The sequence below is a fragment of the Egretta garzetta genome, unplaced genomic scaffold, assembly GCF_000687185.1.
Source record: "Egretta garzetta isolate BGI_Z169 unplaced genomic scaffold, ASM68718v1 scaffold190, whole genome shotgun sequence".
Lineage (NCBI taxonomy): Eukaryota > Metazoa > Chordata > Aves > Pelecaniformes > Ardeidae > Egretta > Egretta garzetta.
Window position 1 is genome coordinate 1,057,875 of NW_009258272.1, and position 15,673 is coordinate 1,073,547.

At 46.4% G+C, this 15,673-nt stretch overlaps 1 protein-coding gene across 1 annotated transcript in view; it reads right to left on the reverse strand.

Moving 5' to 3' along the window:
• COL27A1 (collagen type XXVII alpha 1 chain) overlaps positions 1-15,673 on the reverse strand; it is a 166,593-nt gene that overhangs the window by 120,402 nt on the left and 30,518 nt on the right. Inside the window, exons 5-7 of the mRNA XM_009634842.2 lie at positions 12,057-12,110; positions 7,016-7,069; positions 4,943-4,996 (exon numbers count right to left, since the gene is read on the reverse strand). Of these exons, the coding sequence (XP_009633137.1) occupies positions 4,943-4,996; positions 7,016-7,069; positions 12,057-12,110 (162 nt within the window). The remainder of the gene's footprint in view (positions 1-4,942; positions 4,997-7,015; positions 7,070-12,056; positions 12,111-15,673) is intronic.

Below are 15,673 nucleotides of genomic sequence, written 5' to 3' on the forward strand. Positions count from 1 at the left end.
AACGGTGAGCAAGCTGTCTCTTAACCTGCTCTCTGCTGAATTAATTAGAAGGAGTTTCTTAATCCAGCTTGCTAGCTGGCAAGCTTTGCAGGCTTCAAATCATTCTCACAGGTCTTTCATAAACCTGCTTCAGCTTTTCAGTATATTTTTTTTTTTTTGAGGTGCAGACACTGGAGCAGGACAAAGGTAGCCTGTTCCTCTCCAGACTGATCAGTATGTATTTTAAGAGTTTGCTTTCTCCAGGATTTACTCAGTGCTCTCTTCAAACACGGAGTAAATTCTGCAAGTGACAGGCGCTTTGGATTTTTTTTTCCCCCTCTCCTTTATTATCTTGCTTCAGCTATTTAAAACAAACTCACTTCCATCAAATGGAGTCAGAGCAGATTAGAAGATTAAATTCAGTTAGAGATGACTGCTTAGCTGGGCTACTAGCAAGATTTAAAAAAAAAAAAGGCAGCAAATTTAACTTGAAACAAATGGAGGGAGGAAAGAAACAAGAAACAATCCTTGCACAAGTACTATAGAAATAACAAAATGCTTTCAGGGTGGGTTACAACTCCTAATTGTAACTCAGCCTCTGCTACTCACCCTGTCCCCAGACAGGGCTCCCGGCACGCATTGCCTGTCTGCAGAACCCACAGGGGAGCATCCCCTGCTCTGGAAGCCATAACCAAACCCTGCTTTGGCCGAGGACTTGGCCTTTTCCTTCGCTCACCAGATGAACCCAGGCCTGTTTCTGCTCCCAGGTCCACACCTCTGCTTAACGGCTTTTTTATTCTTCCCATGGGCTATTCTAGACCTGCAGCCTAAGCCTTGGCTGGCGGAGGTATGCAATGCTCTCAGCCATCCTGGCTACTACCCACTCCCCTTTGCATTCCTCCTTGCTTGTTATTTCAGACGTTTTGGCCTGGAAAAAAATGTTGAATCTCTTTATGGATTCTCTCCTGCTTGACCTTGCTGATGTATCACAACCTGGTCTCTTGACTGAGCTGCACCCCCTGAGAAGGTGGTGGCTGACCTACAAGACTCTGGCTACCGGTTAAGCCTTTATTTGAACCACCTAGAAGGTCCCGAGTGCTGTTAGAGCATTTCAGCCAGTGGCTCCTAACTGGAAGTGCCTCAGCAGCTCTTGGAGCAGGAGCAGCAGATGGGAGTAAATGGGAGTCCCTGCCCCTCCCCAGGAATCGGCCCATGAGATCCTCTCTTGCTTATCCTCTCCCTGGCTCCTCGACAGAGGCTCAGTATCAGCAGAAAGGAGGGGGGATGCTCCACCCTGGTTGGGTGTCTGACCTGAAGGTGAAGGCACATGGTAAAGGTCCAGACCCACCTGGGTGTGGAAAGCCCAGTACTGGCATCACCAACCCCAGGGTGTTGTGCAGACAAACCACGTCTGTTCTGGGCCCCCCCTCACCTCTTCCAGAGAGAGCTGCCAACAGAAACAGCCCTGAGGTCAGCACCTCCAGACATGCCCTGGGGTTTAGCACCGAGCCCATGGGGTTTCCTCCCGAGGTCTCTGCTCAGCTCCTCCAGCCACAGCCTGGAGCAGGACCCACCTTTGTCTCCAGCCAGCTGGAGCATGTCCTTCCACCATGGATACAAACACTTAGAGATGTCTCGCTCCCTCCACTGATAAGAAAGAGGTGCTCCCAGTCATTCTGCTCTGACTGGAGTCCTGCAGGACAGGGGTTTCAAGCCTGCAGTGCCCACCCAGAGCATGTGGTTAGATGACAGCCTCTCAAGATGCTCAAAGCACGTCCTGAGCTAACGTCTGCACCAAGCATTGCGCTGCTATCTCTAGAATAGTAAATGAATGGCACTGAAGTTAAATATATAGACACTCTACTATGGTTGCATCCTATTAAATATCCTCCTCGGTATATTTAATGAACTCTGGGAAGATTTGAATGTGTCTTTCTTCATAGTATACTGCACTTATTTCTGTCTCAGGTTAATTATAGTGAGGAGAAAACAGAAAAGCTTGTGTATGCTAAAGTTGGTTGCAATGGGAAAGTATTTACCTGCTAAAATCCTCTTCAAATAGCACTAAAATGACAGGGCAGAGGGTATGAAAACAACTGCATTTGCTCTTTTATCCAAACACTTCCTGATGATTACAGGGTGCTCAACAAGAAGGGCTGTGATTTAGAAAGGAAATTGCACTCCAGTGAAGGATTTACTCATCTGCAATGATATTTATAATCCACGCTCTCCTAGCTAAAAAGGATCATCCTGTGCTTCGATAGGAAGTGTGAAGAGTAAAGAGGCCAGCGAATGAGATCTGTGTGACAGGATGTGTTCTGAGGCGCTGACCAGCTCCCAGCTCTGTCTTTACTCTCTGAGTGACTTCAATGAAGATTTTTCTCTCGCTGCTGCTGTCTTCCACAATCTTGCACTTTCCTACAATCATGTTCTCCTCTGCAGCTGGGAGGCCAGGAGCAATGATGGGGTGTCTCTGCTGAGATGTCTCTGCAAGGCAGTTGTGGGCTGCAGCCAACAGCCAAAGCCCCATAGAATCACGGAATCGTTTAGGTTGGAAAAGACCTTTAAGATCATCAAGTCCAACCATTACCCTAACCCTGCCATCCCACCACTGAACCCTGTCCCTAAGCACATTGTCTGCCCAGCTTTTAAATATCCCCAGGGATGGGGACTCGACCCCTTCTCTGGGCAGCCCCTTCCAGTGCTTGACAGCCCTTTCAGGGAAGAAATGTTTCCTGAAGTCCTCTCATGGCTCCTGGGAGGAGACCTGCAGAAGATGTTTCGGTTGTCAGAGAGATGCAACAGCAGCTGTGACTCCTTGGTGGAGATTTACCCCAGACACCTCCTAAGCCCCAGAGGAAAGGGCAGAGCAGACAGCCACGTCCTGCCACCATTCTTGAGAAGGGCTGGTCAGCACGACCAATGTGTGCTCTGCGTGGAGAGGATGAGGACTACATCTGCTGCTTGAAAGGCAGTTTCATATACTTGTAGATGGGTACAGGCAAAATTACTTTGGGGGTGCTCCGAGATCAGGCTCTCTAACCCTACAAAGAGCAAAGGCAGGCACTGTGGTGCGAGCCATGCTACCCAAACCCATACACTACTTGGTTGTGGCTCCAGCTCGTGCTGTTGAGCCAGTTGTTTCATTTAGTGGGAAAAGTATTTTGTTTCCACTGGTGAAATATTTTGCCTGTTTGAAAGTTTCTACATTTTCAGATCAAAGCCCTCAGAGCTCTTTTCATAGTCCCTCCATGGAGTGAGCAGGAGGGATGTCCATTTCCAAGACGTTGCTGTTTTCTGGTAGCCAAGATGTGTTGCCCACCTTCAGCCAAACACCAGCATATTTTCACTGGGAGAAAGCCAGCAGGGAATCCAGATAAAAAAAGTTTTTTTCCAAACATTTCTCCAACAGCTGTAAATTTTTTCTTAATGCAGGATGCTAATAAAAGCCAGGTTACACCAAAACCACTGCCAGACCAGTGCTACTGGGAGGTGGTTTTTTTAAGCTGCACCAAAGGAAAAATTTCAGCATCCAACTTGCTCATTACTTGATGAAACAGAAGCATATCCCTGCTTTTGCCCTATCCTGGGGGAGCCGAAATCAGATGTGAAGGCCATGTGCTGGACTCAGGAATGTTTATTCAATCTCCTATTCCTTCTCTGCTTTTTCCACTATGAGTCCTTGCACTCCTGACGTTGCATTTTGCTGATCATAACCACAAGGTTTTGTTTTATGAACTGTTACACCAGGAAAATGGGATTCTTTGCACCCTGTTTGTTAGAACTTGTTTGTGACAGTGGAAGATCGGTAATTAATAACTCTGTTGCCCCTAGCTCCACACAGCACCCGAAGCATGACCAGCCTTAGGAATAGAAAAATGAACCCAGCCCCTACTCTTGGCAATTTGATTCCAATATAAAGCATATAAACAATCATGAAGAGGGAGGGTTTCTTTCAGCCTCCTCCACACCTTCTTTCTCGCCCCAGAGTCTTAAGGCGTACCTGAGTAGGTGTTTGTGTGCAGCTAATTGGCCTGAAGAATAATATATCTTCGATGGCCCCTTGACGGATGGAGCAACTGGAACAAGATGCTAATTTTAACTGTTCAGCTTCGCTACGTCAATATTGGCTTGCTGGGAAGGGGAGTCACGTCCACTGAGCCCAGCTATCAAACAGCTCCCTGCAACAGGTCCAGCTTCCAAAAAAACCAAACCAACCTACCAACACAGCCTGAACTGGAAGGTCAGCTGAAGCGTCCTTGATATAGAAAAGACGTGAGCTCAAGGTATGGATTGCTAAGGTATTGCTCTGCAGACTTGCATGCATGACTGCAAGCACACATGCTGCTGCAACATAAAGGCAGGGATGGATCTCTTACTCGATCCCTACGTATCCTTTTCTAGGTGTAGGTATGTTGTTGGCGAGGTTAATGATGGTGAAACATCAATACAGATGCAAATACAGTAAAACCTGGCAAGTGCTGTCAGTCTCCAAGCAAAACAGGGAAGGCATACAGATATTTTGTTTGAAATGTGCTTTACCAGGAGAGACAGTCAAGGTTTCCTTGGCATATCTAAACCTGTTCTGAATCCAACCTTTTGAGTATTGATGCCAGTTACAGATCCATTTAATTAACATATTGGCTGAACCAGACCTAAATTCAGCTTGCTGACGAAGACCCGGTATGAGGGTGCAGATGGATGATGCAGTGCAATGGGACACGGAATACAGAAAAGGAACAGAAATCTGGATCCCAAATTTCATTTCATGCTCTTACACAGCCTTGCTGGTACAATCTTTAGGCAGTTGCTTCAGCCTACGTCCCAGTTTATGCGCCTGCGAAATGGGCATAAGACTTTTTTGCTGGGATACTAGGACTTAATTGAATCTTTTAGGCAGAGTTAGAGAACACGTTAAAACAAAAATAGTGATCTAATTCACTAAGAAAGAACACGTTCTTACCTTTCTACCAGGTGGTCCGGGGAACCCAGTCAAACCAGGCAAGCCCACGTCTCCCTGTAGGAAGCAAGCAAGTTGAATTAGTTTTCAGCAGCATTTGCCTTGTGCCTAGTGTACCATTATGGAAATTATTTTGCCAACAGTAGCACCCAACTATTGATATTTCTGATTCTAATCGCAACCCTTCAAAAACTGACTTGATAATAGAGATGATGTTTAAATCTACGCTTCTTAACTGGCTTATGTAAATAATAAACCCAGTTAACTAATGGCAGCTGCTGCTAGAGTCCAGCTTTTTGCCAGCAGAATGAATGCTTTTTCATCGATGATCTTATTCAGTCACATGCTTCATTTGCCTTTTGATAAGGCATCTAAATCACCAAGGAAATTTTAGCTTTTAAATGCAACAAGAACAACAGGTACCTTCTGCCAAATCCTGTGATTGGGCTCACACTACGCTCCTGCGCTGGCTCAGCCCACAGCCCCGGCCCAGGCTGATGGTATAATTATTTAACCTGCCTATATGACACGGCTTGAACCTTTGCAGGCTGCTGGTGGGAGGGTTTTTTCAGTGGCCTGGACTTCTGAAAAGGGATTGCATCACATCCCAGCTGGCATACCCAAATCATCACAGGAATGGAGAAGCGCTTTGCTGTGAGATCTCTCTAACATCCAATCCATTCGTACAAGCCCATTTTGGCCACTTCTGATTAGGATCAAAAACCCATTTAGAGTCTCTACCACTGTGCTGTGCCTGCTTACTGAAAATGCATTTGGAATATCTAGCTTGAAAATTAGGCATCCCTCCAAACTCCTGCTGGAAACTCCTTGTTTCTATTACTGCTAACAGGAATAAAGCCTTGTTAACATGAGCTAAAAGTGATCTGGATCTCTCCCTTTCTTACACTGAGCATGCTTGCAAGCAAACAGTTCCAGACTCTGCGGGTGGATGGTTTCCATGTGATGCCATTCCGATGTAGTGTACCAGAAATTTCAAAAGGCATCTCGTGCTGTTAAGTTAAAAGCATCGTTTCAGACTTGGCCATCTCAATGTTTTTAGTGTCACCCTCCATCTTGCATTTGTGCGGCTTGCTGTGCTTCAGCAAGGCATCTGGTTTCAAAGGAAGGGCCTAAATTCTTCATGGCTGGTGCTTTCTATTAGCTGTGCATTTATAGTGAGGCTTAGGATGAAAGGAAGCGAACAAGGCTTCTTGCCCTCAATGGGAGTTACGAAGTATTGCGCAGGCACTGCTGAAAGAGCTAATTGAGGTAGGTGTTGTGGAGCCCTGATCACTCTTCTATTCATTTCTAGATTTCCGTGAGGCCTCGTTGCCTCAGTAAAAGTCACTCAGCTGTGAAACAGCAAAAATGGGAGTTTTAACTTATTGAAAAGAATTAGCAGAACTCTGATCCTTAGCAGTTGCTAAATCCAGAAATCAGCTACACTTCCCAGTTGCGTGCTTTGTGTTGATTTGAGCAGACCTTGGTGGAAAGGCCTCTGGTTATCACACGTCAGGGTCCATGCACTGGCAGGGCAATGATCTGCGAAGCCTCCCTTCCTCCATGCAGCAAGGCTGCTCTCAGGGCACTGATCTCCTGGAGGCTGCATACGTGACGTGAGGGAAAGCGCTGTTTGTCAGCTCCTCGGCAAGAACATCCTTTCCTTGGCCTTCGAGGTTTTGATGGCTTACACTGGGATTGCCTCTTTCTACAGCTGCATGCCCGGAGCTGGCAAGGTGTGGCTGTATCTCACGTGCGCTAGTTTAAATACCCAGCTTAAGTAGCCACGTGCTTGCAGCAACAGGGACTTAAGTTTGGGCTGCAGTTTCTGCATAAAATGGATAAACACTTAGACAACAAAAAGCTGCGGCAGCAGGCATTTCAGTGCACCACGGTCAACACCTTAGCTAACACTCTTTAGTCCTGAATCCAGGATCTAAGTCTTAATTTTTGGTCCTAAGTCTACTTGAGTAGCTGTGATGCTTGTGGCTGTAGTGTGGACTCTTCCCATGTGTATGCACAGGGCTTAAAGCACACCGTGGTCTCGATGCCCGTGCGCTCCGGGCAGCATCTTACCTTCTGTCCATTGCGAGCTTTTCCAGGTGACAGCCCGGGATCACCCTTCTGACCCTGAAATGAAAAGCTTTAATTAATGACACAATCCAAGGACCGCGGCTATAGATGTGGTTCTGCTTCCACTGAGCCTCCAAATTAGAAAAACATTTTATCTCCGTCTTACCCCGACATCCCAAACGTATTAAGGTCCCCAGGTATGGCTGTTTTTCTGGGGCTGGTTTTGGTGAGTGATTGCTGCTGCTAAAGCGTTGAGTTTTAAATAGTATTTGACGGTATTAAATTGACTAAAGAAAGGATCACTGGAAGAAGGCAATGTCAGGACTTTTGATACTTTATTAGACTAGACAGCTGTGATTTCTGCCTTGTCTACAACTACCATCACAAAAATAATTACCAAGCCTATTACTGTAGCTAAAACGCCCTTCTCAACAACTTGCTAGTTGCTCTTGCTTTTTTAACTGTGGGGAAACTGCAGAGAAAGTTACACTAATTAGGCACCACCAACAGCTGGAGCAACTGTGAGGCTTCCAGGCTGGCAGAAGAAAGAGGCGCACTTCAGCGGCACTATTCTTTATTTTCCTTTTTAACAACCGTGATGAGAGAAATTACGATTTAAGACTGTGATCTTCTGATGAACACAGGCTGGAATTTCAGCAGCATTTGAACATCTATTTCCAGCAGATTCCTTTGAAATTCCCAGTTCAAATTCTTAAGAGGTGGAAAGGCGATTTGGGCACCTAACAGGGTGAGAGAAAGAAGTAGGAAAAACTGGAACTGATTTGAAGCGTGCCAGGTTCTTTCGGCAGGGGAGAGGTGGGGCTTAGCACAGAAAGAAGCTTAGGCCTGTACAACATCTGTTGTGGCAAACCTAGGACACAGGTATCCCAATATCAGGCACCAGCCACTTAACACCCCTGGGATCACGTTGCAACCTCCGTGTGCCCCTTTGGCAGCCCGGGATTCAAAACCAACCACCAAGCACTGGACAGTTGTGAGGGTTAATTAGTGCTTGCCAAGCGAAGCGCTTGGAGGAAGGCGAGACCCTTCAAAGGAGTAATACTATTTATTAACTGGCATTTCTCATTAGCAGCACAAGGGCCTAGTTATAGCTAGCCAAGCAGCTTTTCCATGCAGCCTCATTGAGACTACATCTGGCACATACTTCCCACCTTGCCCAGAGTGTAAATCTCCGTTCTCCTCCTCCACCATCCACCACAAGCTGCAAGGTTCAGGGAACGAGACTACTTGGCTACGGACTGTAGGGAGCACTGCTGATTCAAGGCAGATGCATCTGTACAAATTCTGAATGAAGGCTGCCTGGTTTCCAAACAGTAAATGAAGTCATGCAGATAATCTTGCTTTGCATGCAGCTGTTATCAGGGCAATTCTCCCACTCTTTGAGCTTCAGAGCAGTCAGAGGGTGCTACAACTGCTTGGAACAGATTAGAGCAGTCCTCAGGATTGCAGGGTATTAATTTCTACTCCACAAAATTAAGTTACTGCAGCAGGTAGACACTCACCACTCTCCCTAAATCTTGCCATGTGCTCAATGTAATGACTTTGCACGATGCAAAGGAATACAAGCCTCATATTTTCCCCTGGAAGCTCTAGATCACATGTTTTGCATCACGGTTCTGTGTTCAATGCTGCTGAGACCATCACCCAGGTGGAGAACTCCCCCACAAGTAGGATCACACTTCCCCAAGATTAATCAGCAAGATGGCATCAGGGCCAGAGAGAACAGAAGCCTGGATGCTGAGGGCTGAAATTGTGGATTAATTGCCCAACTCTTCTCGCACAGCAACCGCAATGTGCGAATTAGCTTAAGCCTCATCCATCTCTAAGCCTCGGCACCACGCCCGCAAGCTTCTCTCTTTCCCATCCCAACCAACTGAGCACAGCGTGTCCTCCTGTAAAGGAGGAAATTGTTGTCTTCTGTTTTTTCCCTACCTGGGAGAAGTCTGGAGCTGTGCAATTTAAACATCTCAGCTCTGCAATCCCACTAATACCATTTTAAACATCAGTGAGCCAAACTGATGAGCTATCTTGGAGCCAAACCATTCACTAAAAGGAAAATTCAATCTTTCTTATCTCTATAACAAGTATAACAAGAGACATTTATCCATAACAGCTAACGAAGTGAACCGTACTAATGCTTGGATGCCAAAAGCCTCCAGATGAGAGATGCAAACCCAACTCTTGTAATGGCTTTTGAAAACACACCCTGTCTGACAGCTAATCCTCCTCCCAATCCCAAACTCTATTAGGGCATCCTCAGAGCTACATCTAGTCGTTAGCAAGAACGCCCCTCCTGCCCCCACCAGCAGCTTACATGTCACACAGCCACCCACAACCCTAGCCCAGTATATGTCTACAGCCATTTAAAGGATCATCTACTAAAATTGGTCTTCGCTAACTAGATGCAATAGCAATTTTGCAACTGCCAAGGACAACAAACAATGCAAAAAAGTGGCAAGAAGCCCTCTTTAAGCAGTCACATGTTATAAATTGCTGAGAAAGCATGAGGGGCAAAATTTTCAGATGGCATGAGCGGGTGCAATGCCACTGAAGTCAGTGGAAAAATGCCCGATCAGCTTCCTCAGTACAAGGGCCTACAAGTGCTCTGCTCCAGCGATGGGAATAAGGGGGACTCTGCACAGGGTCGATTCGGAAACGCAGCGGTCCGACAACATGATGCTGGTGCTCAGCAATGCAATGCAACTGGACGAGAGACATGCACAGGCGCACATGTCTGCCAGTGGCAACGCCACGTCGCACCCCTTGTATGCAGCAGATATCCTGACCTTAGGAGTGCTCTATAAATTCAGCTGATAAAAATTATTAGGTTACTTCCTAAGTGACAGTGCCTAGGTGTTAGTCATTGTTTCCAAGCTGTATCTATCTAGGAAGCTTCAGTTTCCTTTCTCGGATTGCTTGTTTTTTCCATGTTATTAACTGCTATCTAGGGAAGACCTAATCCAGCAGCCACTTGAAGGCTCTCAGCAGAAGTTCTAGCTGGGGCTGCTCTGCCTCGTTGCCCAGGATGAGCTTTCACAGTTTCGATTTCAGCCATGGGCTGGGTCTACTAAGAATATACCAGCCCCCAGGGTAGGCTTGTCAAACTTGGTGAAGGGTAGAGGCGTTAAAATGTAGGGGGGTGAAATATCAAATTTTTCTGCCAAGTCCATCTTCTGGGGCTGGTGTAACACCAGAGAAATGAAGGGAAGGAGGGAAGTCAAAATTCTGGGATCTGATACACACATTCCAAAAAGTGCTTCATATGCAAGGATCCTGCAGTCCCAGCTTCACAGGCTCTCCCTGCTAGACGTGAAATTATGCCCAAGCTGCAGCTCTCACATCTCATTGCAAACTTAACACTTGGTTTGATGAAGCATCATATAGAACAGCCTAATCCTGCAAATGGTGGCTGGATAAAATTAAAATATATCACGCAGGCTGATGGCACCGTATCTCTGCCGCAGGCTATGACAGCTATCGATCCGCTGAGGGCTTCCTCCTGCCAGATCCTGCATCAATGAGGAGGGAAAACGCTTACAGGAAACTTTTATTTCTAGGAGGAGACCAACTGAATACAGCTGTACAGCCAAATGACGATTTCTGACAAGGCATTAGGCTAAAAGTGTGTTTTGTTTTGGTTTTTTTTTTTTAAAATCCTATAGCACAGAAGCATAGTTTGTCTCTACAGATTGGACAAGGCTGAATTTGCAGGACTGGAAGTTAGATAAAAGAACTTTGATTTGACTTATAAAACTCAACAAGTGTGATCTGGAAGTCATTGAAGGAGAATAAATGCAGAACACTAAGATGTAGAACTTTTACAGCCTCACTTTTCAGGCCATATAACTACACTTTAGAATTTAAAACAGCTGCTGTTCACCAGCATGTCTCCAGTGCCTAATTTTTAATCACGTAGAGGCAGCATGCCAAGTTTCCAGAATCTTTTTCCCAGAGCATCAATAGTGTTCATAACATCTCTGCCTACTGATGAGATCACGAAAAGAAAGGACTTTTGCTTGTACCATTTCTCTTACGTTTGGCTGAGACATCCTACAGCTTCCTTGGTAGTGAAAATCTCTATTAAGCATTGCCTTTCAAAACTCAACTATTTTTTAGTCCCAGGTAGGCGTTATAAAATACAAATCTATTTCTGTGTAAACAATTACACCAAAACAATCCAAACCAATTTCCCAGGATCTTCACAGTCTTTAGGTAACACAAAGCCTTATACACAGGAACAAACTGGGGATTAAACCATGTTTCTGAAGGGTTTTGCAGCCCACTGGATTAGCTCCCCTCCGGAGCTCTGTCGGTGCCGAAGGCTCGTGCAAAGCTGGGGGGTCCAGCTGTGGGGGGTGACTCCCCCCCCCTGCCACACCCTGGGGGGATTGCGGCACAGGAGCAAAGCACAAAGCACAGGACTCCTAGCGCTGCAGGAGGAGGTCTGCGAGACCTCATGGGAGGGATGAGGGCATCCAGAAGGAAGCAATGGTATCAGTTTGGGAGGGTGGGTGGAGGTCAGGGTTCCCAGAAACTCTGGAGGAGGAAGAGGAGGCTAGGGAGTTTCAGGAGGAGGAAGGCAGAGGAAGAAGCCAGGTGCTGCCAGTCCCTGCCACCGCCCAGACCCAGAGGTGGATGAGTAGGCTGCAAGATCCAGAGAAGAGAAATGAGAAAGGAAAGAAATCCGGACCTGGCGAGGCTCTGGAGTGGGAGGATTCCACTGCCCTTGTCTCAGCATAGCAGTTTGCTCCCTGGCACAAGCATAGCTTAAAGCAGGATCCTAATTAGGCAGTTGTTGAAATTAGGGAGAACCAAGAAGCGAGGCACACAGCGGGGTCTCTCACAAGCACAGGAAAAGGCTTTGGCTGGGAGCTGGAGGGCCTGCGTGCGAGCAGAGGGGAGGGGAGGAACGGCTTCAGCGGCTCGTCGTTTTGTACAGAGCAGGATGGAAAAGCCTGTACTTCCCCCCGGAACGTCCTCTGGAACAGGAAGGGAAAAGTTCCTTGCAGCAGTTAGTACTTACTTTCAGGCCTGGGGGGCCAGGTGAGCCAGGGTTTCCGTGGGGACCTGGGGGACCCTAAAAAAACACAACAAACACAGAACAGTCAAAAGGAGTCAGTAGGCATCTACGTTAGTCCCAGGAGCAGCAGAAAGTCTCAGGCTGTGCTGGGGCCAGGCCTAATGGGACAGGACCAGCAGCCTGCACCCCGGCAAGGAGATGGCTCCAACAGGAGCCTCGTGAGTGCCTGCGGAGCGGTGAAACTCCTGTGCTGGTTCCCACCTACCTTTACAGAAGGTGACGCATGCCCATCACCGCAAGCTGTGTCGTGACGAGACGATTTGGGTTCGCCAAATATTCCACAACCAGGAACAGAATCTACCTTGGGGTCAGGGGAGTCAAAGCTCTGCAAGGAGCCCCAGCAGAAAGAGATGGAGGAGGCTGGGGGGAATGGAAGTGTGGCAGGGTGTGAGCAATTTTTTTTGGCCAAAATGGAAGAGCACACAACTAATTACTAAAGGGAAATTTTAAAGTGTTCAGCTATTTGAGATGAACTCATTTCCTCAGAAAGCAGATTTTTGCCTTTAGAGGTCAGAAAGAGCATGGATGGCCGGACAGTAAAACGGGGGGACCAGAGTCCCTGCTTAAACCATTTAAATCTGTATTTTTGCATAGGTCTTGCAAGCCAACAACACTTGAGTATCCACCTCAGATCACGTACAGCAGCATCTCCTTTTGCATCATATTTTAAACCACCCCGCATATTTTCCGAAGACTATTTAAGGAGTTATCTGGAATAAGCAGCTAAGAATAGTTTATCCTGGGACTATATACAGCAGAGAAGATCTGTTAACCTTTCAGGCAGAAGTAATAACAATTCTAAGTTCTCTTGAACACGTTCCTGGGAGATGAAACAACCTGAAGGTTCAATTCCAAGGGCTCCTGTTCTGCCAAGACCGTGTGAGCTTTACACCACCACAAGGAGCGCTTTACCGTACCCTCTGGTTAGGAGGAGTACAGGCGGGAGCGTAAAAAGCCACTCAGGCACTCTCTCGGAAAGCCGTAGTATTTCCGATGAGCTCTTCAGCACACGTGGGGCCAAAACCTTCAGGGTCTGATTTCCAAGGAAAATCACCGCCGTTAAACACGCGACTGCCATCCAAGTTCAGTGCCCTTGCTCTCTTTTGAGAGAACATCAGTGCGCTGCTGTCTGTTCAGTTTTATTTTTACTACACTGTAATAGAAAATAATGGCTTTTTTTATTTAGCTATTGTATCTTGTGGTACAGACAGACAGTTGTCGAGTGCTCAGTGCTATTTCACAATACGCGCTGCCCTGCTCAGGAGGCTGTTCAATTAAAAGGCTGAGGCTGAAATTTTCAAATGGCGTTTTTCACCCAAATAAATTTGACGTCCCGTTCTTAAATTCCTTCCAAATTTTCAGCCTGAAACCAAATACATTTATTGTCTCATCCTTAACTTCCTTCCAAATTCTCAGCCTGAAATTCTCCAGTAGTTTATCCTGGCTGTGAATTTCCAATGAAACAACTTTAATTAAAATTAAGATGCCTGAGTATCAACTTGTCATTTGAAAACCCGTATAGCTGCTGTCACCAGAGTAACTGAGCACTGAGTAGTCTTAAATAAATTCATCTTCCCAGCAAACTATGGCATCGTCTGTTCACCTCATTGGGTGGAACACTGAAATGGGGACTTAGTGTGCTGCCTAAGGTAATTCAACAAGCCTGTGGTAGCAAAAGCGCTTCAACCCAAGTCTTCCAAGTCTCAAATACCTATGAAAATTAATATTGAGTGACAGAAATCAGAACGGTGATGTGTCTATAAAAGATGAGTTCCTAAAAAGCTCTTACACGTAAGCAATAATCTAGGTAGCTCTGAACAGGGTTCATAAATCCAGACTGCTGCTAGATTCGACGAGTGAGTTCAGCTGTTATTCAACTTTGGAGTTCGGCAGCTTGGCTCAAAGCCCACATCGGTGCAGTTAGCTGAAATCCCTGCTCCACCATAGCCTGGGGCAGGCTTAAAACAGTGTCAGACTGGAGGGAACAGCATGGTCCGGTGTAACTCCTAGCTGAAAAAGATCGTTTCCAGGAGGAAACCTGGAACATAGGAAGCTCAAGTTGTTGATCAAGAGCTCCTGGATAAGAGACTAACTACACCTCCAGCAAAATTTGGTGCTGGGCTCTTCCAAAGCTAAACCAAAGCACAGCAACACAATCACAAAAAGCCTTAACCAAAAGGAGGAAAGAAGGGAGAAGGAATCTAGTCCCAGTATCCAGTGACAAAACACATGGTTATGAAAAACACAGGCTCTTGACATAAGATGGAGCCTTTACCACTGAATTCGATGAGACTCATAGCGTGTAATCCAGGCAAAGGAAGGTCAGAAACCCATCCTGTTCCTGAAGATCAACGTGGTCTTATCCTAGTGAGAAGTGGCCATGTCCTGCTGATGAAGTGACAGTGGCAAGTCCGGTCTGGCACACAAGAAACTGCTGCAACCGAGCCTAGGTCTTGCGCTAGACATTTTAAACTGCTCTCGTAACTGTGGAGAGAAAAGGGCGTAGCTGGCAGTAGTCCTAAAAATGGTAAAAAATAACTGATCTTGATGTGTTCCAACACGGTTAGTCCTGAATCTGTGATTACACCCACATTCTTGGCAGAGGAGGAAGATGCGGTGCGGTACAGTTAGATGGGCTGAGTAACAAAAGGTACAGGACAGTATCTGTCTCGGGAGCTGTTAGCAATACAAAATCTGAACGGGCAGGCCTTACAAGTTAACCCATGCACCAGTCTGCACACCCCAATAACAGCCATCGTGCCCCCAAGATACCACCCTTGCTTTATTAAACCCAGGCCGACGTTCACTCTGCTTCTCCTACTGCGCCCAGCAGAATTACCCATGTCCAGCTGGTACACCCAGAAATAGCCCTCTTTTCACGGAGAAGCATCTCAAGAGTTAATTGCTTTGTAGTTCTATAGTTAATTGCTTTATTTTACTCATGCTCTCTGGCATTTAATTCAATTTCCCACTCTTACCTAGAAATCGGGATTCTCCTAAATATATTTATCATCAATACATTAGTTTTGCTCCTCTTTTCTACACACAGGATGGGACAATGCCAAGACCACGGAATAAAAATATCCCATGGTACTACTCGCACACGTGCCTGTTTACCCACCCACTTTGGCTCCCTTATAACCACTGAAACAATCCAAACTAGCGGCAAGCAAAGTTGCAGCTGAAATCTTCCAAGCCTTGCACCAGAAATTCCACGGAAAAATTTACCACAGGACAGCAGTAGCTGAAGGCTCGGTGGCACGGAGACCAGAACAATCCCTGAATGTGTTCTCCAAGTGAGGCGGGGGTTTCCCAAAGGTGACGGGTTTGTAATCTCCCTGGAATGTCTTTTACGTGAAAGATGCTACTTGAGAACTACACTGTGCCATCCAGTTCATCTCGGTGACGTGCCTGGAGATGGGACCCTGCTCACAGAAGCGCTTTTATGTGTGCTGGTTCACAGCCCGCAAAAATTAACAAAAGTGTAACTGTGCACAGTTCCCCCCATCCCTCCAGCATTCACAAGGAAGGGGGAAAAAAAAGAAAAAAAAAAAAAAAAA